The sequence below is a fragment of the Mobula birostris genome, chromosome 3 (assembly GCF_030028105.1).
Source record: "Mobula birostris isolate sMobBir1 chromosome 3, sMobBir1.hap1, whole genome shotgun sequence".
NCBI classification, from domain to species: domain Eukaryota; kingdom Metazoa; phylum Chordata; class Chondrichthyes; order Myliobatiformes; family Myliobatidae; genus Mobula; species Mobula birostris.
In genome coordinates this window covers 53474307-53501495 of record NC_092372.1, presented here as the reverse complement: position 1 = coordinate 53501495, position 27189 = coordinate 53474307, and the positions used below count along the sequence as shown (strand labels likewise).

General features: G+C 40.5%; 1 protein-coding gene across 1 annotated transcript; it reads left to right on the top strand.

The window, feature by feature from the left end:
• Nucleotides 1–510: 510 nt before the first annotated feature.
• pdgfrl (platelet-derived growth factor receptor-like) lies at nucleotides 511–26603 on the top strand. Its single transcript, XM_072251811.1, has 6 exons — nucleotides 511–757; nucleotides 9032–9344; nucleotides 11770–11921; nucleotides 12142–12435; nucleotides 20402–20541; nucleotides 24085–26603. The coding sequence occupies exons 1-6, from the start codon at nucleotides 700–702 to the stop codon at nucleotides 24271–24273; spliced, it is 1146 nt and encodes a 381-aa protein (XP_072107912.1). The 5' UTR covers nucleotides 511–699; the 3' UTR covers nucleotides 24274–26603.
• Nucleotides 26604–27189: the final 586 nt, after the last annotated feature.

Genomic DNA, 27189 nt, shown 5'->3' with positions numbered 1-27189 from the left:
AGTATCGATGGGTGCAAGTAGGATATGAAATGGGCAAAAGGCAGAGGAACTAATTTTGAGATAATGATTGCCAGAGAGACAGAAGAAAATAATCTACCACAGGTCTTGTCTGCAGAATTTTTTTGTATTTATATAACTTTAAAATGTTTATTAATTGTTATATTTGCTTCATCATCTGAAAATGTACAGATCGACTGACATTTACAAAAATAAAGTTATTGGGTAATGAATCTTATAACAATAAATGGAAGTTTTATAGAGACTGTTGCTAGTCCATTTATTGAAATTATACAGGATTTAGAGGTTACATTGATAAAAGCTATTTGTTATAATACAAGGTTGCATAATAAACGCTATTATTTCTTTATGAAACTCTGCATATTTCCAAGGAAGCTGTACAATGATGAAGATTTGCGTAAAATGTCAAATTTATTGTGACTTCACATTATAGCCGAGCACCTTCTTGTAGTAGCATATTTCCGCCGGGGGGCAGTCTTCGTTGAAGCTGGAAATACTTCACCCGACTCTTGGAAACCTAGTTATTTTGATACATTTGAGAATTCCAGACAACTATATCCGCACAGTTTTTAACAATAGCTTGCTACACTTTTACAATAAAGTTAGCAGCTTAGAAAGAAAGACACTTTCAAAGAATTATCTATTTCTGAAAGGCTTTACGTTGCTTAGAAAAGTTGTAAAATGAAGGTTCATGTCGTCTTGCTGTTTGTCTTTTTCACCGAGTTACTTTTACAGATGGGTAAGTGACACGGAGGTTCAAATGCAGAACGCTGTTCACAAGTTTAATGTTGACTCGGGTTATTTTGGAATGTATTTTGCCCTAATTTCTTCGCAACTGATTTTTGTACTATTGCTCCGGTGAAATGAGCGGTCTGCATTTAAAATGTTACTTTTTCATATGTGTTTGAGAATTTGTGAAGTTAGTCTATATGGACAGTCATTGAAAGGAGGATACCACTCAGCTCTATATATTCTATACCTGTGTTAACTTATATACAATTATGTAATACGGGTTTAAATCTGGCAGTAAACAAATGAAGTAGACGCCTTACTTTTACTTTCCTGCGTTTCCCCGCAGGAGTCTAACTAGGCAGAGTCGCAATGTTAGGTCGCTGAGGTTTCATAAAACACCACAAGTCAAGGTGCAAATCTACACTCTGGCTTTCAAGAGAATCATCTTTTGGAAAAAGTGATTTTGCCCTCGACTTAGAATGTTGTCGAAAACTTGAGGTCATTAATGTGGAGTAGAAAGTGTTTGAAACTTTGGTGCAGAATTTCATTGGCGCCTTCCCCGCCAACTCTGCTGGCCTCAAGTATTTTCACAGTTGCTTCCGATGTTATGTACTGAGGAGAATAAAGGGAATTGTATTATTGCGTCTTAGGCATTTAGGGCACTGCCTCAGAATAGATGGAGTTCACTTAGAACAGTTATTAGGAAGAATTTCTTTAGCCAGAGGTTGGTGAATCTATGGAACTTGTTTTCACAGGCAGCCAGATCATTGGGTACATTCACAGGGGAGGCTGATAGGTTCTTGATTAGTCAAGGAGTTAAAGGTTATGGGGAGATTGCAGGAGAATGAGGTTGACAAGGAAATGGATCAGCCATGATGAAACGTGGAGCAGACCTGATGGGCCAAATAGCCTGATTCTGCTCCAATGTCTTATGGTCAGTGGTTTCACAATGTGAACAGCAGCTCAGAAATACAAAAATCCATAGCACTCTCTAGGGCTAAAGTATTATGATAGTCTGGAATGAGACTGCATAAGCGGAGAGAAACAAGTAACACTTCGACAGCACCTGATGCAGCCTCAATTTGCTGCTTCAACATCAGCTTTTGTAAATGCATCCATCTGTAAATGTACTGTAGGCTAGGGCAATGGCTGATTTACAAACAGCCAAATACTTCAAATAGCAACAAAGTAATTGATTAGTTCATCTGATTTTGCTGGATGAGTTAGCAACTTGAAATTTCACCCCTCCCAGTTTGGTGGGAGCAGCAGCGAATAGAGATACTGCTGTGCTTCAAGATGAAAATCACTTCCTAGTAAAGGGGAAAGGGAGATAAATGTAGTGTTGCATCACTCGCTCCTGGACACCATTTATTTTAAAATTACACCAAAGCTGCACAAAGCAGGGAGAACAAGCAAGCAAAATGCACATAAGAAGTCCCGATGAAGGGTCTCGGCCTCAAATGTTGTTTCTTCATTCCCATCCATAGATGCATCCAGACCTGGTGAGTGCCTCCAGAATTTTGTGTGTTATACATATTAAGAGTGGCCTCAAAATTCACCACTAGGCTGGAACAAGACTGCCGTTGTCAAGTGGGATGAGCAGAAGGCTAGTTAATCTGGCAGGGCATCTGTTGTGTACCATGCTCTGCTGATTTTAGAGCCTGGCTCAGAGGTACTTGGAAGTCAATGCCCTTCACTGTCCTAATAATATGGGGAGAGCAGAAGGATCATCTGACAGACTGCTACTTCTGTCTGAGCAGTGTTTCTGGTTTCTCTGCTAAAAACCAGAAATCCATGGAATACCCTGAGCCCTGAAACCTGTGCTGCATGACAATAGTCCTCCAGTACCGAAGCCACCAGTGACTTGGAGACCAGAAGAGACAGACGAAGATGCCATGATACACGAGCCAGGAATGGAAAGTAACACTGATACTGATACAGATTTTGAACCCTTTATGTGGAAAGAGCCTCATCTGATCACTCAGTCTGAGCTAAATGACCTGGTCAGAGACTTGGGTTTGTCAAATGTAGAAGTAGAATTATTGGGTTTAAGACTGCAAAGATGGAATCTGCTGTCACCAGACACAAAAATTTCCTTGAAGGATTTCGATGTTTGATACAGATGTTTTCCAGAATAACTGATGCCAAGATTAAGGAAGGCATTTTTGTCAGTCCACAAATCAAACAGCCGGCCAGTGGTGTAGTGGCATCTGCACCGGGCTTTGACATGAGTGTTCCTGCATTCCCAGCCGTCTCCTTGCATCCGTGCTGGGTTGAACATGGAGCTAGCAGCTCAATGCTGAAGAACTGGCAAGGTTGCCGCCTGATGCGCGTGGAAAATAACAACAACTAATCAAACAGGTCGTCAATGACAAGCAATTCAAAGAACTTCTAGTCGGACTGGAGAAAATTGCATGGAAGACATTCAAGGATTTTGTTGAAAATTTTCTTAGCAACTACAGAATAGCAAACTACATGCAGCAGGCTGACAACATGCTTCCAGCATACAAATCCATGAACTGTAACATGTCTCTAGAGTCATAGAGAGTATAGCACAGAAACAGGCCATTTGGCCCATCTATTCCATGCCGAAACCATCTAAACTGCATACTTCCATTGACCTGCACCGGTACTGTAGCCCCCCATACCCCTACCATCAATGTACCTATCCAAACTTTGTTTAAATGTTGGAATCATGCTTGCATGCACCACTTGTGCTGGCAGCCCATTCCACACTCTCACAACCCTCTAAGTGAACAAATTTCCCTTCCTGTTCCCTTAAATTTTTCACCTTTCATTCTTAACCCGTGACCTCTGATTGTAGTCCCACCTAACCTCAGTGGGGAAAACAAGCTTGCATTTCCCCTATCTATAACCCCTCATTACCTTGTTTACCCATATCAAATCTCCTCTCAATTTTCTACACTCTAAAGAATACAGTTTTAACCTATTCAATCATTTCTTATAACTCAGGTCCTCCAGACCCGACAATGTCTTTGTAAATTTTCTCTGTACTCTTTCAACCTTATTTACAACTTTCCTGTAGGTAGCAGACCAAAACTGCACACACTACTCCAAATCAGGCCTCACAGATGTTTTGTACAGCTTTAACATAACATCCCATCTCTGAATTAGAGTGTTTGAGGCCTCTCTAATTCTTATGTTTTAGTCCTGCCCGCGGATTGATAAATTCTGGAAAGAAGTATTTCAAACTTTCTCAGAGCTTTTTAAAGTAAACTTTAAACCCAACCCTCTGACTGCCTTGTTTCATATTGTTGGAGGAAATGATTTTACTCTTAAGCCGACTGATTTGCATATATTGACTTTTATTTTTCTTTTAGCCAGAAGAGTTCTGTTGCTTAAATGGAACGATGCGGCTCCGCCTACTCATGCCCATTGGTTGATTGATGTTATGTCATGTTTAAATCTAGAGAAGATTAAGTGTTCTATTTCTATACCGAGACAAGACTTTTTCACATTATGGGGACCTTTTTGGAACTACTTTCACAGTCTTTGATTTGTTCAGCAATGATGATAGCTATTATATGTTTGAATTTACGACTATATGTCCAAGATTTTTTTTTCTTTTCTTTTAACCAAACAGCTGGGTTTTTTTCTCTCTTTTGTTTTGTTATGGGGTTTTGATTTTGCTTTAGATTAGAATAAAATATACCTTTTCAATATTATGGTTAATTTACTATACGTAGACTTGGGGCATTTCATCCTTGTTTCTGTTTAGTCATAGTCATACTTTATTGATCCTGGGGGAAATTGGTTTTTGTTACAGTTGCACCATAAATAATAAATAGTAATAAAACAATAAATAATTAAATAGTAATATGTAAATTATGCCAGGAATTAAGTCCAGGACCAGCCTATTGGCTCCAGGTGTCTGACCCTCCAAGGGAGGAGTTGTAAAGTTTGATGGCCACAGGCAGGAATGACTTCCTATGACGTTCTGTGCTGCATCTCGGTGGAATGAGTCTCTGGCTGAATGTACTCCTGTGCCCAACCAGTACATTATGTAGTGGGTGGGAGACATTGTCCAGGATGGCATGCAATTTAGACAGCATCCTCTTTTCAGACACCACCGTCAGAGAGTGCAGTTCCATCCCCACAACATCACTGGCCTTATGAATGAGTTTGTTGATTCTGTTGGTGTCTGCTACCCTCAGCCTGCTGCCCCAGCACACAACAGCAAACATGATAGCACTGGCCACCACCGACTCGTAGAACATCCTCAGCATCATCCGATAGATGTTAAAGGATTTCAGTCTCCTCAGAAAATAGAGATGGCTCTGACCCTTCTTGTAATATCATAATATCCATAATATAATGTATTTTGTATTCATCTATGCAAGTAATTAATAAAAGTATTGAAAAAGAACATAACATCCCATCTCCTGTAGTCAATTATTTGATTTATGAAGGCCAATACGCCAAAAGCCTTATTTATGGCCCTTTCTAACTGTGATACTACTTTCATCAAATTATGGACCTGTATTGCCAGATCCCCCTGTCATATCACACTCCTCAGTGATCCACTACACTGTGTAAGACCTATCCTGGTTAGTCCCACTGAAGTGCAACACCTGGCACTTTTCTGCATTAAATTCCATCTGCCATTTTTTCAGCCCACTTTTACATTTCGCCCAGAACCCTCTGCAAGCCATGATAGCATTACTTGCTGTCCGCTACACCCCCAATCTTGGTGTCACCCGCAAATTTACTGATATAGCTAACCACATTATCGTTTAGATTGTTGATAAAGATGACAGACAAAAACAGATCCAGCATAAATCCCTGTGGAACTCCACAGGCCTCTAGTCAGAGAGGCAATCATTTATTACCACTCTCTGGCTTCTCCCACGAAGTTAATGTTTAACTTACTACCTCCTTTTGAATGCTAAATGACTGAACCTTCTTGACTAACCACCCATGCAGGACTTTGTCAAATGCCTTACTAAAGACCATGTAGACTGCCTTGCCTTAATCCATTTTCCTGGTAACTTCTTTGAAAAACTCAGTAAGATTGGTTAGACATGACCTACCATGCACAAGGTCGTGCCATCTATCTTTAATCAGTCCATGTCTATCCAAATACTTATATATCCAGGCCCTCACAATACCTTCCAATAACTCAGGGACCATAGCCTTGGAAAATAAGTTTCTGCATTCCCATTTAGACTTCTTCCCTGCAAACCTTGGTGCTGTCAGTGATGAGCATGGTGAAAGCTTTCACCAGGACAATTGTGGTCATGAGAAACGGTATCAGGGCAAATGAAATCCATCACTGCTGGCTGATTATGGTTGGACACTTAGCGAGAGGCCTCAGACACTGAGTACAAATGAAAATCATCAATGAAACATTGATTGAACTAAAAAGGAAAAAGGAAAATTTATTATCAGAGTACAAACACGTCACCACATACAACCCTGAAATTCATTTTCCGGGGATGTACTTAGAGTATCTATAGAACAGTAACTGTAAACTTTAAACATCGTGAACTGTTAACTGTAAACAAACTGCAAGTGCAGATATAAATAAATAGCAATAAAAAATCGGTATGAAATAATGGTATAACAGAGTCTTTAGTTAATCAATTAAATGCATAAAATTTAATTTCTCAATTAATTTATTTATCACCTGTACATAAAGTGAAAAGCATAATTTTCGTTAACACCCAACACAAGCTGAGGATGTGCTAGGGGCAGCCCACAAGCATCGCGAGAATAGCATGCCCACAACGTTCAGCAGAACATTAGCAAAAAAGCAAGCCTCTTCCCTCCCTCCCTCCCTCCCTCCCCTCCACCGACCCACCCATTCACACACACAGTGCTCCAATCCCTGGACATGCTGGGCTTCCAGACATCAGCCTCTAGCAGTGCATTCAAAGACCCGGGCTTTGGCCATTGGGCCTCCACTGTGTGGCTAGGCAGAGATCAAGCACCATCTATAAATTCTCCAGTGACAAGACTGTTGTTGGCAGGATCTCAGATGGTTACGAGGCGGCGTACAGGAGTGAGATAGGTTGGCCGTTTGAGTAGTGTCGGAACAACAACCTTGCACTCACTACCGGCAAGACCAAGGAACTGACTGTGAACTTCAGGAAGGGGAAGTTGTGGGAATGCATACCAGTCCTCGTTGAAAGGATCATTGGTGGAAGGGGCGAGCGGCTCCAGGTGCCCGGCTGTCAGCATCTCAGCAAACCTCCACTGCTGTCCCATTCTGCATCACCATGGGGTACGGAGGCTGCAAAGCACAGGATCACAAAAAGCTGCAGAGGGTTAGACTCGGCCAACTCCATCATGGCACTAGCCTCTGCACCATCAAGGTCCTCTCCGAAAGGTGATAGCTTAAGATGGTGGCACCATCGCTGGGGATCATCACCATGCAGGAGATGCCCTGATTTCATTACTGCCATCAGGTAGGAAGTACAGGAGCCTGGAGATGCACACTTAACATTTTAGGGACATCTTCTTCCCTCTACTCCCAGTCCATGAACTCTACCTCACTATTTTGCTCACTCTTTGCACCATTTATTTAATGTCAGTACACCCTATCCTCGTTATATGTGGCTTCAGACTATGTAGATTCACAGTTATGCGAGGAACCTATTTCTATCAATGTCTCCTTATACGCGTCCAAAATTCACAGTTCTGCGAGGAGCACTGCCTTCCCGCCAATACAAGTCATGTGCGCATGCCTGACAATTTCACTCCTGCCACTCTGGCATTGGTTTTGGCGAGGTGTGGATGCGCGATCTTAAACTTCTGTTGGTTTTACCTATGGTGCAGTGATTTTGCACTTGAAATATTTAAGTATGCCTCCTAACCATCCGATGTCATGTCCTGGGCCGTCAGCCGAGCGGCAGAGAACCGCTTTAACACTTGAAAAAAAGTTGGAAATTATAAACAGCGCGGCATCAGCTGAAGGTAACACAGCTCTGGGACGCTACTGCCGGGAATAGAATCTAGCCTTTAAAGTTCTTTTGTTGCTTGACAATGCGCCAGCCCATCCTAAACATTTGGACAGCATTCATCCTAACGTAGCAGTGAGTTTCCTGCCGCTTAACACAACATCACTGATTCAACCACTCGACCGGTGTGATCCACATTCAAGGCGTGCGTATTTTTTTACGGTGAGCTATCTCTCGGATACTGCAAGCAACTGATGATTTTGAAAATCCCGGGAGTTTACCAACGGTGAGGGAATGGTGGAAGTCGGAACACTTGGCACAAATGGTGATGGACATGGACCCAAGTTTAGAACGGAGTCAGCATTTCAGTCGTTCCCTGCCATCAACCCTCCTTCCCTTCAAGCAAATTTAAAACAAAATGCTGCCAAGCAAACAACCCTCACCACTTTATTTAAGTCAGTAAGACCTGCCAGCAGTTCTAAGAGTTCTGTGAGTCTTCCTTCACCCCTTGCTGTGCTTGATATGATTCTGATGACCACAACCATCTACCTTATCCATTTAAAGCAGCCCGACACCGCAACAGCCACTCATCTCCTGGAGTGAACACACCTGCCACTGTTGATGAGTACTGTACACCCTAGGATGTTAACTTTCTATGATTTATTACATTGAATATTACCTTAAATTGATGAAATATAATACAAATGTTGTCTTGTGGTACTGCTTTTGTGTCGTATTGGTATGAAAATGTGAATAAATTACAGATAAAACATATTTAGGAAGCCCTCTGGAACACATCCCTATTTTCTCCATTTAAATAATTATTCACATTATGCGTCAACTTCGAGGAACGTATACCCCGCATATAACGAGGATAGGGTGTATATTACTCGTATCTTGTAATAATTTATGTATTGCACTGTACTGCTACTGCAAAACAACAGATTGTAATGTATGTCAGTGATAATAAGCATGATTCTGACTGTGAAAGGAGCACACATACAGTGTAGAGAGACAATGCCTAGTGTTCATGGAACAGCCACTGTCTGTTTTGAGCTGTTTGGCCCACCATTGGTCATGTTGGCAAAGGCAGTGTTGTGGAGGGAGCAACTTTCTTTTTCCATGAAATAGGAGCTTATACCACAGATAGTGAGAAAAAACAATCACTTGTTATTTTGGTAATTGTGCTTCATTAGTCTAGAACATATGTTGTGTTATAATTAAACAATTAGCATTATCACATTTTGATCAGCTATAGTTGATCAAACATCCATCTGTATTCACTGATTTCTGAAGCACTATGATTAATCAAAATGTCAAATTTTACTGATCTTTCTTCCTTCTGAACTTGATTTTTTCAGGTGATTGTCAAAAGAAGGAGAAAAGGACCCCAGAGCGGATTGCAAAAAATAACCAAAAAGCAGCTGGACAGAATAAAATTAGAGTAATGGACAAAAAAAATAAGGCAAGAAGTCAAAAGGTGCGAAAGCAGAGAGTGTTCGTCGACAGAGACCTAAAGCCCACTTTCATCATGACACAAGTTTTGGATAAGGGCCGTTTCCAGAAGCCCTCAGAAACATTGAATCTATCCGCTGGACAGGCTCTCGAACTGCGCTGCAAAGGGGATAACATTGGCTGGGGTTACCCATCCAGTCTAAACAACTCCAGGTTGAGGTAAAAGGGGAAATTTGCAGGGGCTGTAAATCTGAAACGACTGGCAATGCTCAGCAGGTCAGGCTGTAGAGCAAGAAATGTAGTCAGCTGTTCAGATCACTGCAGATCGAACTGCACCACACTTGAATGTTCATTTTCTTTAAATCTTCTGTAATTCAAAGGAACAGCTCAACTCCTGCCTTTACAAATTACTCTTCTATTTTAAGCCTTCCATTTGTTTCAAGTCCTTGAATGTATTGTACCTTGCCAAATTTGCATCCTCTCCTGGAAGTCGCTGTTTGAATTTCTACACTCGGATTTTCATCATTCCCACCGGTGGCTTATCACGTTTGTTATCATCATAAGAGTAATCGATTCGCCTTTGTCTTTCTCAGTGTGAATGTAGTCTTTGACCACACTGTCCTTGTCCCAGTGCCCCTCCACCAACACTCAGGTTTCCATTCTTGCCCATGCGGTTGTAACTCAAGAGACACCTGCTCTACCAGATTCTCTAAGATCGCTGCACTCTTCCATTTCTGATTTCACAACAGTCCTACAATTAAATGGTTCACTGTGGTCACAGTGCTGTCAACTACCAAGGCATTCCCTCCTTAACTCTTCCTCCTCTTTTTTTTGGTCTTTTAAGATGCTATATCTTTTGTCTTTTAAAATCCTATAACATGTATTTGGTTATTTTCTGTGATATCTCGTGACTCACCTTAAAGTTTTGCTTAATGTGTTTTATACTGTAGTTCTTTTAATTTGCTCATGACTATTTTGAGAAAGAAGTTTATTATTATTGGAATTTGAATGTTTCCTGGTTTTATCTATTTTATTTTGGGAGATAAAAAGCAAAAAAGTTTGACTTTTCAAACAACTGAACAATTTGACTTTTCAAAATTAAATCAAATCGAGTTTAATTATCATTCAAACACATAGATACAGCTAAGGTGCAAAGCATTCAAAACAGCAAGTAAACATTCAAACATAGTGAGTAACATAATTCAAAATATCGAGCAAAGAAATATATTCACTCGAAAATAAAACATAGTCCAAGACCCTGAGCAGCCATGTCCAGCAATCAATGGTACAGACTCCCGGCAGTGCACAGACATATGCAATCCAGCCTGTCATTCCACCATTTGAACACAGGAGGGCAGCACTGACAGGAGAGGCCGGGCCCCAGCTGAGCTCAACCATATAGTAGCGCTTCCATGTCTCTCACCTGGTCTGAAGCAGCTGGCAGGCCCAAGGCTTGAGGCCTAGTTCTCACCACATCGGAGGCTACTCAGCTCCCATGTCGACTGTTTCTCCACCAGACAAGGGCAACAGGCCTGTGGCAACTTACATTATCACTGTCCAACAGAGTCTTGTGATCACAAGTGAAATGTCGGAGACAATCTCCCATGGTTATATTGCACCAACTCTGATGTTTCTGAGTAGTGGGCAGCAACACGGTCTGCAGCCAGGACAACTCCAGCGGACCCAAACCAGCTTCTGCGACACACCGATGGGCTCCTCCGATATTGCGACAGGCTCTTCCGAACCCAAATCGGCTCCTGGGACATCCCAATGGGCCCCTCTGACACCTCAGCCAGTCCCTTTGACCCCTTCGACATCTCAGCTGGCCCCGCCACCGACACCAGTCCAGCAAGTCCCATCAACGAGCAACCCACTGATGAAGTAGCCCTGCAGTACCTAATGTTCTTGGAGTAGAATTGTCTTTGGATTGTAAAAAAAACAAATTTTACAAAAAAAATCACTCGAGAGGCTGCTGCATTTGCACATGCTGCCTTCACACTGGAAATGTGTTCTTCCATAAGAGGAAGTGGTTGTCATAGCTTTTCCAGGGTAACTAAAAAAAGAGAGGCAACAAAGCCTAAAAGGTCAAATTGGCCCTCAAACATCAGCATGTTGACTTAAGTTTGGTCATGGAGCAAAATAAGGAATTATGTTACTGCCGACAAAACTGACAGGCTTCAAATGAGATTTGTGCATCAAAAAGTATTCCTGCTCCCACCTTGTATACTAATTAGCTGCTATGTGACAAGGAATTGGCTCAAAAACATTTAACAGCATGTTGATTGAATGAATCAAAGGATACAAGGGAAAATACTGATATTATTTATTAAATACTTTAGATGCTATCACTGCTAAAGTATTAGAATATCACATACTTGAAGTTCTGTGTTTAAGTTTACATCAGTGTTCTGGTATTTCATAAGATTTGGGAGATCAAACCCAGGTTTTCTCAAATTCCATTTTCTTGGGAGCATTACCTACACCTGTTCATCACAACTTAGGAGTTTTATTAGTTGGCAAAATGTAATGAGAAAGGAATGTTCAATAAAAATTGTACAGAGCCTTTTCTTTCATATACTAACCAAAAAATTAATGTTTTTTAAAAAAAATAAACATAATGTTAAAATTGGATTCTTTTCCACAGTATAATTCAGCACCGTAAGTACAGTCAGCTCATACTTAACAAAGCGAGGACTATGGACACTGGAGAATACAGCTGCTGGGTAATCCTCTGCGATGGGCTGGAGTGTAGCAAAGATGACCTGAAAACAGGCAAAACCTATATCTACTTCACAGGTAGTTAGTTTCTGTTAAAGCATTTACTTTAGAAGTTAAATTTACACATTTTAAACTTTACCAAGACACTTTTTATCTATTTATATTTTCCAGTCAGTTCCTTTTTAGAATAAAGATCAACAAATGACAGCGTCCAACTTTTTAATCATTTGTGATGATTAAGAGAATTGTAAAAGATATTGTAAAGTCTTTTTTTTTTTGGTTTATTTCATTTTCCTAGATCCAGCTGAACTATTTGTACCATCTATCAATTATTTTGATATAATCTACCTTCGACCTGATCAGCCTGCTGTAATCCCTTGTCGGGTGAGCACACCTTTGGCCAATGTCACATTGCACCGAGAATTCCCTCCTCAAGAAATTCCTGCCGATGGATCCCTCATTAGCTATGATGCAAAGAAAGGATTTATTATTCATCGTCCTAAACTTGAGCAGAAAGGGGTTGTACACTGCACGGCAAGCCTGAAAGGAGCTCTACAGACATCTAGCAATTACCTACTTCTTTACGCTGAAGGTAACGTCAGATACCTCACCGAAACAAATTCATAGCATAATGGCAGGGAACACATTTGCTGTCTTAAATACCTTGATGTTTTTAAATATCTTCATATTTTATACTTTATTGAAAGCAAGATAATACAAATATTGAGTTTAGGATTCATGTAAATATTCCTTTTTTACCCAGGTTAGATTGAAAGTGCAGAACAATTTTTTTTGTTCTCCATACTGCACCTACATAAAATAGTAAGATTTAGATTAGCTTTGTGACAAAAGGAGCTTTCCAAAGCAAAGCCTATTAATAGGGAGGAGGACATGAGAGTGAATGTGGCCCAAGCAAATTGAAGCCATAAGGCAAACCCATAACAGAACAAGGTGCTGACTTTAATGAAGAGATACTCCGGTACCATTGAGGCACATTCCTATAATGACCAAAGAAAGAAGAAGCAAATTCAGAACTCCCCAAATGATGAAGGAAGTACAGAGGAAAGTAAAGCAAAAGAGAAATCTGTGTAAGAAGTGTTGGGCTGTAAATACCAGCAAAAATCAGGTCAATTACAGAGGGGAACTGAAAATTAAAGTAAGACAGGCCTAGAGAGTGAATGAGAAAAGATTAGCTGCCAGTGCAAATGGGAATCCAAAAGTGTACCGTAGGCATTTGGGATAGTACATGGAGGGGCAGGACTCACTAAGTATAACAATGGGAACTTGCACATGAATGTTGAGGGCACTTTAAAGTACAAAATGAATACTTTGCATATGTCTTTACTAGGGGAAATTTGTGTTTTCAAAATAATGGCAAAGGAGGAGATAGTAGAGGCATTGGATATGTTAAAAATTGGAACATGCAAGCATTAAGAGGTTTGGCTAAAATAAAATACATTGCTCACCAGGACTGAATAGGAGCATTCCAGGAATTTAAGTGAGGATATTGTGATATAGGGGTACTGATCATAAACTTCAAATGCTCTTTGGATACCAGGGTGGTGCCAGTGGACCACAGACTGATCATAACACCGTAAGATATCACAGCAGAATGAGGCTATTCAACCCATTAAGTCTGCTCCACCATTAACCCATTGCTTTTCTTAATCTATATCAACAGCCTTGAATTGAGAGTGGAAGCCACAGCATCTAAGTTTGGGGGTGGCGCAAACTTGGCAATATTTTGAATTGTGAAGAGGATAGATTGCCTGAAGATATAAGCAGGCCTAGTAGAATGAGCAAATGCTTGGAAGATAAAGGTTAATGTGGAGAAAAGTGAGGACAAATAGGCGGAAGCAATACTGTTCCAAAAGGATTGTGGCCAGAGAAGGATATAGGGGTATGCATGTATAAATAATTGGAAGTAGCAGGACATCTTGAGAAGGTGATTGATAAGGCAACAACAATTCAACAATAGAAGCATGGAGAATAAAGCAAGCAAATCGCATTGAACTGGTCCAGCCTCAGCTGAAGTGTTGTGTTCAGTTCTGGTTGCCCCATTGTATGACAAAGCCAAGAGGATTAGAAATGATCCAAAAAAGGTTTATGAGACTAATTCCAAGGATGTAGGCATGCAGTTGCAAGGATGGATTATAGAGAATCAGTTTGTTTTAATGTTGGAATGTGAATGGGTTGTCAAATTGAAATGGGTGGCCACCAAAAGTCCCAACTTTAGTGGCAAACTGTGTGAAGGTGCTCAATGAAGCGCTCCGCCAATCTTCACTGGGTCTCACCAATGTAGGGGAAGTCACACCAGGAGCACAGGATACAAGAGATGACCCTGACATACTCGCAGGTGAAGGTTCACCTCACCTGAAAACACACAAGATGGAGAAACAACCAATATGAAAAAGACAACAAACTGCAAATACAAAAAGAGAAAAAATAATAATAATTAATAAGCAATAAATATCGAGAATATCCTTGAAAGTGAGTCCATAGGTTGTGGGAACAGTTCAGTGTTGGGGTGAGTGAAGTTGAGTTAAGTATCCCTTCTGGTTTAAGAACCTGATGGTTGAGGGTAATAACTGTTCCTGAACCTGGTGCTATGGGTCCTGAGGCTGCTCTACCCCCTTCCTGATGGCAGCAGCCTGGATGGGGGTGGTCCTTGATAATGGATGCTGCTTTCCTGCAACACTGCTTCTTGTAGATATGCTTAATGGTGGGAAGGGCCTTACCAAGATAGACTGGGCTGTATCCATTACTTTTTATAGGCCTTTCTTTTTCAAGGGTATTGATGTTTTCATACCAGGCTATGATGCAACCAGTCAGTATACGCTCCACTACATATCTATAGAAGTTTGTCAAAGTTTTAGGTGCCATGTGGAATCGTCGCCAATTTTTAAGAAAGTAGAGGCACTGCTGTGCTTTCTTTGTAATGGCACTTACATGCTTGGGTGCCCAGGACAGATCGACTGAAATGATAATGCCAAGGAATTTAAAGTCCTGACCCCCTCCACCCCTGATGCCCTGCTGAGAACTGACTCATGGATCTCTGATTTCCTCCTCTTGTGGTCAATAATCAGCTCCTTGTTCTTGCTGACATTGAGGGAGAGGTTGTTGTTGTATCGCCACTCAGCCAGTGTTTCCATCTCTCTCCTAAATGCTGATTTGAAGTATTCAAAGTACATTTATTATCAAGAAATGTATAAATTATACAACCACGAGATTTGCTTGCTTACAGACAATCGCAAAAGCAAGGAACTCGAAATGGCCCAATTAAAAATAAAAGACCAACCCCAATGCGCGCAGAGAAAGAGAGAGAAAAAAAAACAAATCATGCCAACAATAGAAGCGAGCGGCAATAGTCACCACCTTTGCTGTGGCTAATGACAGTGGTGTTGTCAGCAAACTTAAATACGGCATTGGAGCTGTGCTTAGCCTCACAGTCATAAGTATAGAGGGGGTAGAGCAGAGAGCTAAGCACATCCTTTGTAGTGCACCTGTGCTGATGGTGATTGTGGAAATGTCGTTGCCAATGCAAACTGACTGGTGAATAACTTACCAGATAGACAGAGGGGAAAGAATCAAGGACATGTTCAAAGATTCTTTGAAGAAATACAACATCTCTACAGACCCTCATAAGTTTGACCCCATTATCCAGCACTTGACCCGTAGTCTTCTATGCCTAAGTGATTTGGGTGCACATCCAGCAACTTCTTAAATGCTATTGGTGACCCCACTTCCATCACTCTGTCTGGCAGTGTATTCCAGGTACTCACCACTCTTGTTGTAAAGGATCCACCTGAGAGCTTCTCTAAATACTGTGGTAGTGGTGGCATCCATTAGTCTCACAAGACCATGGATCTGCACCTGGAAGTTCCAGGGCGCAGGCCTGGGCAGGATTTATGGAAGACTGGCAGTTACCCATGCAGCAAGTCTCTCCTCTCCACGGCACTGATGTTGTCCAAGTGAAGGGCAAGGGCTGATACAGCTTGGCACCAGTGTCGTCGCAGGAGTTGCCAGAACGAGGTTGAAGGCAACGTCGGACTGCCTTAGGGACTCCAGCTCCAGATTTGTCCTCAGGGTTTGCTGCCGAAGCCTTTCCCATGAGTGGGTATGGTTGCAAGGCAGCGGAGGTTTGAAATCAGAGTTTTCCCTCTCTTAGATGGACTGTCTTCCCAGGCTGACGAGCTCCATCTACCCGAAGTACGTATTGTATCTTACCCTGTACTCTCTAAGTATCTTACCCTTTACTTTAAATCTATGTCTTCTGGTTTTATTCACTTCTGATAAGAAAGAAGTCTACTACAGTCTACCCAATTTAGGTCTCCTCATAACTGAACTGGTCCGTCCAAGTCACACTCTAGTGAGTCTCCTCCGCACCCTTTCCAGCACTAACACTTCCTTTCATTAGTGTGGTGACCAGAACTGCACACTGTATTCCAGCTGACCAGTGTTTTATAAAACTGAAGCATAACCTCTCTGTTCTCGTGTTCAGTGCCCCAACTAGTGAAAGCTAGTATTCCATATACTCACCAAAGTTCCTGCATTTCACAATATTTCCTCTGATCTTACCATTTATGATGCAAGCTTCATTAGTGCACCCAAAATGAGTCACCTTGCATTTACAGGTTAAACCCCATGTGCTATTTCTCAGCCCATTTTGGCAAAACATCAAAATTACCCTCCACATTGTCAATAACTCCATCGTTCTCCATATCATCTGCAAACATATTAATGATGTCTCTTATTGCCACATCATTTACCTAAATCAGAGGTCCCCAACCTTTTTTGCAACGCGGACCGGTTTATTATTGACGATATTCTTGTAGACCAGCCGACCGGTGGGGGTGTGGGGGTGGTTAGGGTTGCCAACAGACAAGAGTACCAGTCAAATACGATGTGTTTACCCCGAGAAAGACTACAATGACCATGAAGCCTTGCGCTGGCACCAGTGCACATCCATGTATGTGCGTGCCAATTTTTTTCTACAAATCGTTTTTGGCGATTCTGTTCGGGGGGGGTGGTGTTAATCACGACGGGAATATGGGTGATAAGTGGCTAATACACTCAATTTCGTTTCTAAAAGTGTTTATCTAACGAATTTAATATTAAACACGGCGCGTATTTTCCTTGCATGAATATAGTGATAAGTCAATTATCAGGGGAGGACAGGGGAGCTTCAAGTAAGTGTTGAACAAACTTCCAGTAGAAGTGGTGGAGGCAGATTCGATATTATCATTTAAAGAAAGATTTGATAGTTATATGGACAGGAAAGGAATAGAGGGTTATGGGCTGAGTGCAGGTCGGTGGGACTAGGTGAGAGTAGCGTTCGGCACGGACTAGAAGGGCCGAGATCGCCTGTTTCCGTGCTGTAATTGCTATATGGTTATATAAGTCACTTATAAGTCAATAGCATCATAACATTCTAAGTAACGTTTGGATATTAAACACACAGCATATATTTTCCCCGTATGAACATATAAAGTCATTGCAACACACCAATATTGCTGAATCAGTGGGAGCCCTGGGCTGAATACTTGTTTCCCTGCAACAAGACGGTGCCATCAAGGGGTGATGGGAGACAGCGATACTTGAAGGGGGTTTCTTATGTCCAGTCTATTCTGCAATTTAGTTTTAGTTGCATTCATTGCAGAGATATGTTGGAAGTGGAAGCAACGTTTTCAGTGCTTTTGTGGCTATCTCAGGATATTTAGCCTTGACTTTGATCCAGAATGCTGGCAGAGTTGTTATGTCAAACGTACTTTTCAGCCCGCCGTCATTTGCAAGCTCGAGGAGTTGATCTCCTTCCCGCGCTGACATGGATGACGCGCGGGCAATTACCTCGCATGCGTAATGACCTTGCGTGCATTCAAGCTCAACAGTGGGCGTGACAGAGAATGAGGAAAGGTGCAGCTGATTCATATTGCCAAATCATATCATTTCCTTGTGGCCCGGTAGCACATGCGTTGCGGCCCGGTGGTTGGGGACCGCTGACCTATATTACAAAATGCAAGTACCCCAGCACAGATCCCTGTGAAACACTGCCAGCTAAAGGCATCCAATCATAAAAATCGACCTCCTACCATCAGCCTCTGTTTCCTATTTCCATTAGAATTTTTCATCCAAATTACCAATGTCTTAGATCCCAGAATCCTCATTTTGAACTTGTCTCCCATGTAGATCTTGTCAAAATCCATACACAAATCTACTACACTCTCATCATATACTTAGTTACCTCCTAAAAATTTCAGATTGGTCAGACAGAATCTGCCTTTGACAAAACCACGGTGGCTATGTCTAATCAGTTCCTGCCTTTCTAATGTATCACTAACCCTGTCCCTCAGATTTTTTTTAAACCCATCAATTGCAGACATATAAATCTAATATCACTAGTAGGGAATCACCTCCCTACCACTGATGTTAGATTCACATGTCTGTAATTGCTGGACTTTTCCTTGCTGCCCTTTTTGAAAAGGGGTGACATTTTCTGGTGGCTTACGTGTGGCCAATAGAGATTTAATAATCTTAGCCGGAGCTGCAGCAACCTCTTTCCCTGCCTCCCACAGCAGCTTGGGGCATAAATCTTATCCAGTCATGAGGATTTATCCAACTTTAAGCCTGGTAAGGCATTAAGTGAGGGAGGCCTCTGTCAGTCGGGGTCAGCCGTGGATGTTGTGTCCAAGCTGTCTAGATACAAGCCTGGGCAGTTCAATATGGAGAGCAAGCTGTTGTCCATGTAGCAAGCTCACCCTCTCCACACATCTGATGAACCCAAGCGAACAGCAGAGACTGATACAGTTTGGTACCAGCAGCATATAGCTAGAGTTGCCAGTCAGCGCAGAACCCAGTGTAGGACTGCTTGGGTCATGGCCTTGAGTATCTCCTCTTCATTTATGAAAATTTGCACTATAATTTCATCTTGCCCATTGCTGAGCTTTCAAAGTATGTTTCATGTCATTTCAACTTTAAGTGATAACTCAATATTATTCCTGTCACTGTTCTTTTAATGTAAGCTGTAATGACTCAAGCCATGCTGGAAGGAAATTTTGGTGTTCATTGCTCCAAAACTGATGCTGACACTGGCTAAAATCATGCTATTGGAATTCATACAGGCTCAGGGAAGCACTCCATCTAAGGAACTTGGTTTTGCTAGAGATTAAAACTTCAGGTCCTCATCATTCTATAGTTGGATAAGGACAGATTATTATTTTCACAATGAGTAATGTGTTTACTCCTTGAATGTTTCAATTACTTATTCTTGTTAAAGAGGACCTTCCGAGTATTTATCTACTGAAAACACAAGGCTAGATGAGTTAGTCGACATGAACAATTGTGACACACCCTTAGTTGAAACTTAAATTTATTTTTTCATTTCTATTTATCTATCAACAAAATCACCACAGGCAGAAAATAGAAACCTTGAGAATGTTTTCTAAATCACAACTTAAATTGTCAGTGCATTCAACTAAGCAGAGATACCATTTTTAATGGAAAGCATACAAAGATTTATATCTTGACACTGCACTGTCATCAGAAACAAACATGCTTTATCTGAACTGGAGTGTAACAACTGTCTTGTTTGATATGTGATCTAGTACCCCAGCTGAATGGTTGTAATCTCAGGTAGACACCGAAGTAACTCAGTGGGTTGAGGGAGAAAATGAACTGTCAACGTTTCACATCAAAACCCTGCAATCAGGACTGGGATTGGAGAGGTGAGATGGCCAGCATAAAGAAGAGTGGTGAGACAAGAGACTGAAGTAATTGGTGGACTGAGAAGAGGTATAAGATAAGTCAGGTTGTGCCAAATAAGGAAGGTGAATGGGGTGGATTTGGGAGACAGTGACAAACAACAAGGGAGAGTCGATTCCAGTGCTTACATAAAACTGGTTCTGAGAGACGTTTTAGCTAATAAGTCACAAACTTTATTTGCTGGTTTCTTTGGGTATTGCCGTCTTCTGTTACATTCTGTGTAATGATGAGAAAAGTCTATTACAATGAGTTGAGATTGTACCTAGATTATCTGATTACAATGGTATTGTGTCTATTTAATATATAAATGGTTATGGTGTTGGATTTAGTAAAATATGTTACTAATCTCGCAATGTAACTTGACGGCTGCAAAACTGATTTGTATCTCTGGGCCTAGGATTGGTTATAAGAAACAATTACCTCAGGGCCTTTACTTTGATGTTTATGTAAGCAATCACTACACCAGGTGGATTTCAGATTCCTGACAGTTATATCAGAATAGTATACCCGCAGTCAGAATGCCAGCTCAGGAGCAAACAATGGTTTAGAACTTCCATTAGACCTGAAACCTGAACTATATTACGCATCTCTCTTCAGGCAAAGAGTGAAGAAAAATCATACAAAATCATTTCTAATAGTCAGAGTTCTGTCAAGATTTCCAGAAGCTCAAAAAAAAACACAGATGAGTTTTGCACTATGAATGAAAAGGAAAAAGTGCCCCACATTTTGTACAGTAAAATTTGATAACATTTTCTGAAACTGGAAATTTGATATTCTCTTTGAAATCAATCATATTTCAGCTCACAGTCACGCTCCAACTGCAACTATAGAGGCTTCTTCAAACATAGTAAATGGCGGGGAGCAAGTCAATGTGACCTGCACTGTTCTGGGAGACCCAGATCGACAGGTGGACTTTATTTGGAAATATCCAGGACAGCAGGTAATGGATTTTATTGCTCAGCTTCTCAATAGTCATGGGAGATTTCAATATGCAGGTAGATTGGGAAAATCAGGATGGTACTGCATTCCAAGAGAAGGAATTTCTAGATTGCTTTTGAGGTAGCTTTTTAGAGCAGCTCATGGTTGAATCCACTAGGAGAAAGGCAATTCTGGATTGGGTGTTGTGTAATGAACCAGATTTGGTTAGGGAGCTTAAGATAAAAGAATCCTTAGGAGGCAGTGATCATAATATGATAGAATTCACCCTGCAGTTTGAAAGGGAGAAGATAAAGTCAGATGTATCAGTGTTACAGTGGACCAAAGGGAATTTTAGAGGCAGGAGAGGTGAGCTGGCTGAAGTTGATTGGAAGTGGGCACAATCAAGGATGATGGTAGAACAGCATTGGAGGAGTTTCTGGGGGCAGTTCGGAAGGCACAGGATAGATAAGTCCTAATGATGAAGAAGTATTCTAAAGGGATAATGAGACAACTGTGGCTGATAAGGGAAGTCAATGACAGCAGAAAGCAAAAGACAGGGCATATAATATAGCGAAAATTATTGGGAAGTTAGAGGATTGGGAAGCTTTTTAAAACCAACAGAAGGCAACTAAAAAGAAACATAAGGAGAGAAAAGATGAACTTTGAAGATAAGCTAGTCAATGATATCAAACAGGATACCAAAAGTATTTTCAGATATTTAAAGAGTAAAAGAGAGATGAGTGTGGATATTGGGTCACTGGAGAGATAGTAATGGAGGACAAAGAAATGGCAGATGAAGTGAATAAATATTTTGTATCAGTTTTCACGGTATGCCAGGTATTTAAGAGCGTCAGGGAAGAAGTGACTGTAGTTGCTATTGCAAAGGAGAAGGTGTTTGGGCAGTTGAAAGGTTGGAAGGTAGAGAAGTCAACCTGGACCAACACCCCAGGGTTCTGAAGGAGGTGGATGATGAGATCGTGGAGGCGTTAGCAATGATTTTTCAAGAATCAATAGATCCTGGAATGATTCTGCAGGACTGGAAAATTGCAAATGTCACTCCACTCTTTGAGAATGGAGGGAGGCAGAAAAAAAGAAATTATAAGCCAGTTAGCCTGACTACAGTGGTTGGGAAGATGTTGGAATCCATCATTAACAATGAGGTTTCAGCATACTTGGAGGCACTTGATAAAGTATGCCAAAGCCAGCATGGTGTCCTTAAGGGGAAACGTTGCCTGACAAATCTGTTGGATTTCTTTGAAGATCTAATAGGCAGTATAGAAAAGGAAAGTCAACGGATATTGTTTACTTGGATTTTCAGAAGGCCTTTGGCAAGGTACCGCACATGAGGCAGCTTAACAAGATAAAAGCCCAGGGTATTACAGGAAACATGCTAGCATAGATAAAGATTGGCTGATTGGCAGGGTGCAAAGAGTGGGAATAAAGGGGGCCTATTCTGGTTAGCTGCCAATGACAAATGGTGTTTCACAGGGGGCAGTATTGGGACCACTTCTTTTCACATTATATGTCAATGATTTGGATGACAAAATTGATGGCTTTGTGTTCGTGTTTGCTGATGATTTGAAGATAGGTGGAGGGGCAGGTATTGTTGGGAAGCAGGGAGTCTGTAGAAGAACTTAGTGAGATTGAGAGAATGGGCAAAGAAGTGGCAGGTGGCATATAGTGTAGGAAAGTGTATGGTTGTGCACTTTAGTAGAAGGAATAAACGTTTAGGCTATTTCCTAAACAGGGAGAAAATTCAAAAAGCAGTGATGCAAAGAGATTGGGAATCCTTGTGCAGAAAGGTGAGTTTGCAGGTTGAGTCAGTGGTAAGGAAAGCAAATGTAAAGTTAGCATTCATTTCGAGAGGACTAGAATACAAGAGCAAGGATGAAATGCTGAAGTGTTATAAGACGTTGGTAAGATTGCACTTGGGTATTGTGAGCAGCTTTGTGCCCCTCACCGAAGAAAAGATGTGCTGGCATTGGAGAGGGTCCAGAGGAGGTGCACGAGAATTATTCCAGGAATGAAAGGGTTAATATATGAGGACCATTTGATGCCTCTGGGCCTGTACTCACTGGAGTTCAGAAGAATTAATTAGAGAAGATGTTTCCTTTTGTGGGTGAGTCTAAGACCAGAGGGCACGGCCTCTGAATAGAGGAATATCCATTTAGAACAGAAATGAGGATGAATTTCTTCAGCCAGAGGGTGATGATTGGGTAGAATTCATTGCCATGGATGGCTGTGGAGTCCAAGTCTTTGAGTATATTTAAAGCAGAGATTGATAGATTCTTAATTAGTTAGGACATTAAAGGTTATGGGGGTAAGTCAGGAGAATGGGGTTGAGAGGGATAATAAATCAGCTTTGATGGAAGCAGACTGATGGAAGAAGATTGGCTCAATACTGCTCCTATGTCTTATGGTCTAACCTTCTTTTCTCTGAAGTAAACATTTTTTTCTTTAATTAGACTAGGATTCAGTGTCTTCATATATTTCTGCAAACTACGTCATAAATAACCATCTAGTGATATGTGAACAGTCAGACTAGTATGAGATTGCTTTTCATCCGAACCTTATGTTTGTTTTTACACTGACAAGATGCTATTTTCCAAATTATTAAGTGTTTGGGGGTCATTTTTGTGATGAAGCAGGTCACTCCCACAGAAATTATTGATAAATGCAGAATTCAGTTTTGGATGTGTCCAAATTTTACCATAGCTTGCAGAAATCCATTGATATTTTAAAAGAGAGTAATATATTCAAGCTGAATTTGCTTGATATCTCCTTGTCAATTTCTTAGTTCCATATTAAATAAAGATTTTAAAATTATAAACAAAGCTGGTATTCCATGAAGGGAGTAACCCATCATGTTGATCAACAAGGAGACGTTATGATAGACTTGAAAGTTATAATTTGATTGTGTAATCTTGATATTAAAATTCTGATTTCCTCACTTAATGAGCTTAAACATCTGGTGGTAATGTGTAGTTTTCCTGTTGAGGCCTTAACTGTGGTATTCCAACAAGGAAGAGAAATTGATTCCGTGATCTGTCTGTTGTTTAGTGTTCAATACCATAGCTTTAATGATTTTTAAATGATCTAGTTATAACAGCTTGTAGATTATTGCTTGGATATGATGCAGTCTATATTTCCTGTTTCTGATAGATCTGCAGCATGCAACTTTTAATTTGCAGAAATAAATCTAATAGTGAAGAAGGAAGCTGCTAAGAAAAAGTTGTCCCAGATTTTAGCTCCGAGTAGGTTCATGCATGTGCCAAGAGAGGCCCACATGTGTGAGAATTCCAGAATGTAAGCTCACGTACGTAGGCCCCTCTCATATTGTAGCAAAGTCATTAAAAGGGATCATTAGCTGAATCCCATTCAACTCAGCTTAAAATGCCTGGGAAATGGAAGGAAAGAAGGAAAAAGATAATTGTAATCATTGTCAAAGATCCTGTTAAGTGCTAAGATAAAACAATGTATTTAGATTTGTTTAACAAGTAAACCAATCTGTTGTTATTTTTATATAATGAAGTCAAAGAGTCTGATAGTATTTTTGCTTTAATAGGATGAAAGGCCAGTGATCATCACGGAAAGCTGGAGATTAATAGATCAACAAAATGGACATACTGTCAGGTTATCGAAGAGTATGCTATATATTGATGATGTTGAAACTATTGATGTAGGTAATTATATATGTACTGCTCAAAATGTGCTAGGAAAGACAACAGTTGCCACAGAAGTGTTATTTCCCTGATAATGGTGATGATTTGCTTAGTGAAAGATTCAAGCCAAGTTCACCTGGGAACTGTGTGGAGAAATGTTGGGTGCTAGGCAGTACTGGATCCTATTTCTTCAATGAATTTTTATGTCAAATGTTTGCTTCTCCTCTCACTGCAGGATTCTCATATATTCCAGGTACAGTATTCTGTTGTTTTTAATGGCTTAATTTTAGCATCAGCTGTATCAAACTAGAGTTTTCATTTAAACTTCTTTACCTTACTACAAGAATTTCAGCATCAAAGATAAGTTAGGCCCAGTAATACCTCAGGAGGGACCTTTAATAACACAACAGAACCAGTAAGTTTCACTCTGGTGAAAACCCCATCCAGCTGGAAGGAAACAAAACTTTCTCCATCTGCTAGTTTCAAATCAATCAGCCAATTAGCTGCAATGGCTTCTTTTTGCCCTCTCCCACTGTGATCCTTGACTGCCTCCTATTTACTTGCTTTTCCTGGTGAATCATAAGAGACAGAAAAATTAATTTACACGTGTAAGCTGAGAACACCCAGCACCACCTCCCAAAGTTTATAGATCTTCCCACTGTTTCAGTTGATAGGCTGTTTCTTAAACTGTGCTGAATGAAAGGTGGGTCCACTTTTTAAATATTGGGTTTATCCAAGGAACGAGTTTTCAGTTCACACCACAAATTCCTGCACTCTCCCTGACAGTTCTCCAAGCCGGAACCAAACAGTCTGCATTCCTGATGCTATATTTGACCCCAAATTACCCACATATCCACACCCTCAATGGAATCAACCATTTCACCAGCTTTTTACTTTCAGATTTTGTGTACCTGTTGTTGAAACTCTTATCCATGCCCCAGTTGAGTCTAGACTTGATCATGCCAATTTGCAGATGACTAGCCCTCTACATTCTACCCTTTATAAACTGTGGCCAACCAAAACTTGGGTGCCTTTTATGTAACTCCACCATTCCATTTAGTCATAGCATATGCTTGCTGGCCTACTGTTGCTGTCAGTTAAGCAACGCAAAGATTTTACATTTTGCATCCTTTCTTTGCATAGTCTTGCCTTACACCACTCCCACCCCTTCTCGTAACTCCAGCAACCCTGCATGATGTCTACACTCCTTAACGTCAGACCTCTTAATCGCCTTTAAGTTTACTTGTTCCATCATTGGTAGCTAAGTCTTTCACTGCCAAGAACAAAAGTCCTGCAATTCTTTTTTTGATTCCCTTGACCAAACTTTTCGATTTCTACCCTCATATGTCATTTGTGGTTTCATGACAGATCTCCATTCGTTCATTGTTCTCATTTTGAACCTTTGGATGACTTTACATTGATAAAGGTACTGGGAAGTACCAATAGTAGTTCTTGAAATCTAATTGGGATATTCTTATGATAGGTACACATTATAAAGCTAGATCTAATTACCAAAAGTAATCAGAACACAGCTTGTGGAAAACATAGGATTTTGCTTTGAGCTTGTAAGGGTGTGTAAGGTTACACTTGATCCCAAAATGGTTGTTGATGAGTGAAATGAGTATTCTGTTCATGAGAATTCTAAAATTCAAGAAAATGAGAAGAAACCAGTCTATATTTTAGTTACTATTAAATCCTTCCTTTACTTACTTACCATCTAATCAGAAGCTGATGGGAATGCACATTATAGTACAGGCGACTCTACCTCTTAATGTAAACTGAGTGACTCATCTCTGTTCTGGAAAAAATCACATTTGAGTTGAAAATAATTCTGCAATTGAACAACTTAAGTGGTAGGTTTGAACACGTATGAAGCTGAGGATATAACCAAACCACAAATTAATACATGATTTTTTTGACAGAACATCTGCACAGTTGTTGTACTTATCATTGTGTTGCAAAATAAGATTGCCAAAAAGAATCTGCTCCTCAGACCCACCCTTCCAGCAGTATTTGTTTCCAATACTTATCCCTTTTGCATGAATTGCATTCTATCAAAGTTGCAGAACATTTTATATTAAGCAAGTATAGCCTGAAGAAAATCAATATTTAGCAAACAAAAGGATGTTAAACTCTGCAAATCTGAGCTAACAATTGTTTGACTGTTCACTTTGGTTATGTCTGTGATTTCCTGGGCAAGATGGTTCCACTCATAAATAATCCCAGGTCAGCTGAATAACTGAAAGATCTGGTTTGCAGAGATCTTGGTTATTAAATGCCACTGATAAAGTTTAGCAGCTATCTTGTTAGTAATTGTTTGTACTTCTGTTCCATGTAACACGTATTCATTATTTCATTGTGGAAAATATATTAAAACGTTCTGACTCCAATTTTCAGCAATTTGCATTACTTTTTGGTATTGCAGTTGTAATAGCTTTTTTGTTATTGAGATAATTACATGTAAAAAATTGATAAACTGTTATAAAAGTTGTTCATCTATTTCCTCGTGGGTGATAAAACAAGTAGGAACATTCAGCATATGATTACATTATGATGTTATTCAATTAGTGATGGAAGTACTCTCACTGAATTTTCTTTCTGGTATTTTTCTCCTCCTTTGATGAAATGACATGCAGAGGAGAAAGACACAAGTTTCTGGAGGCCTCACACCTACTTCACTAATTTCTAATGTGGGAGCCCAGCAATTCAGTTATTGTGGTAAGAATTACCCAGAATTACCCCTATTAAATATCTTTTGATGATGATCAGGAGATTATAAGTAGATCTAGAATGCTAACTGATTAACATTGATTTAAAAACCTGTGCTTTTTGTGACTAAGTTCAGTTTCATGAACAAGCTTGTAATAGATGTACACCTGTCAATATTGACCTTCGCCCTGCGCCAAGGCACTTCAGCGCAAGCAGCCAAACTTTTTGCCTTGACACGAGCCTGCATATTGGCGAAAGGGAAATCAGCCAACATATACACAGACTCACGCTATGCCTTC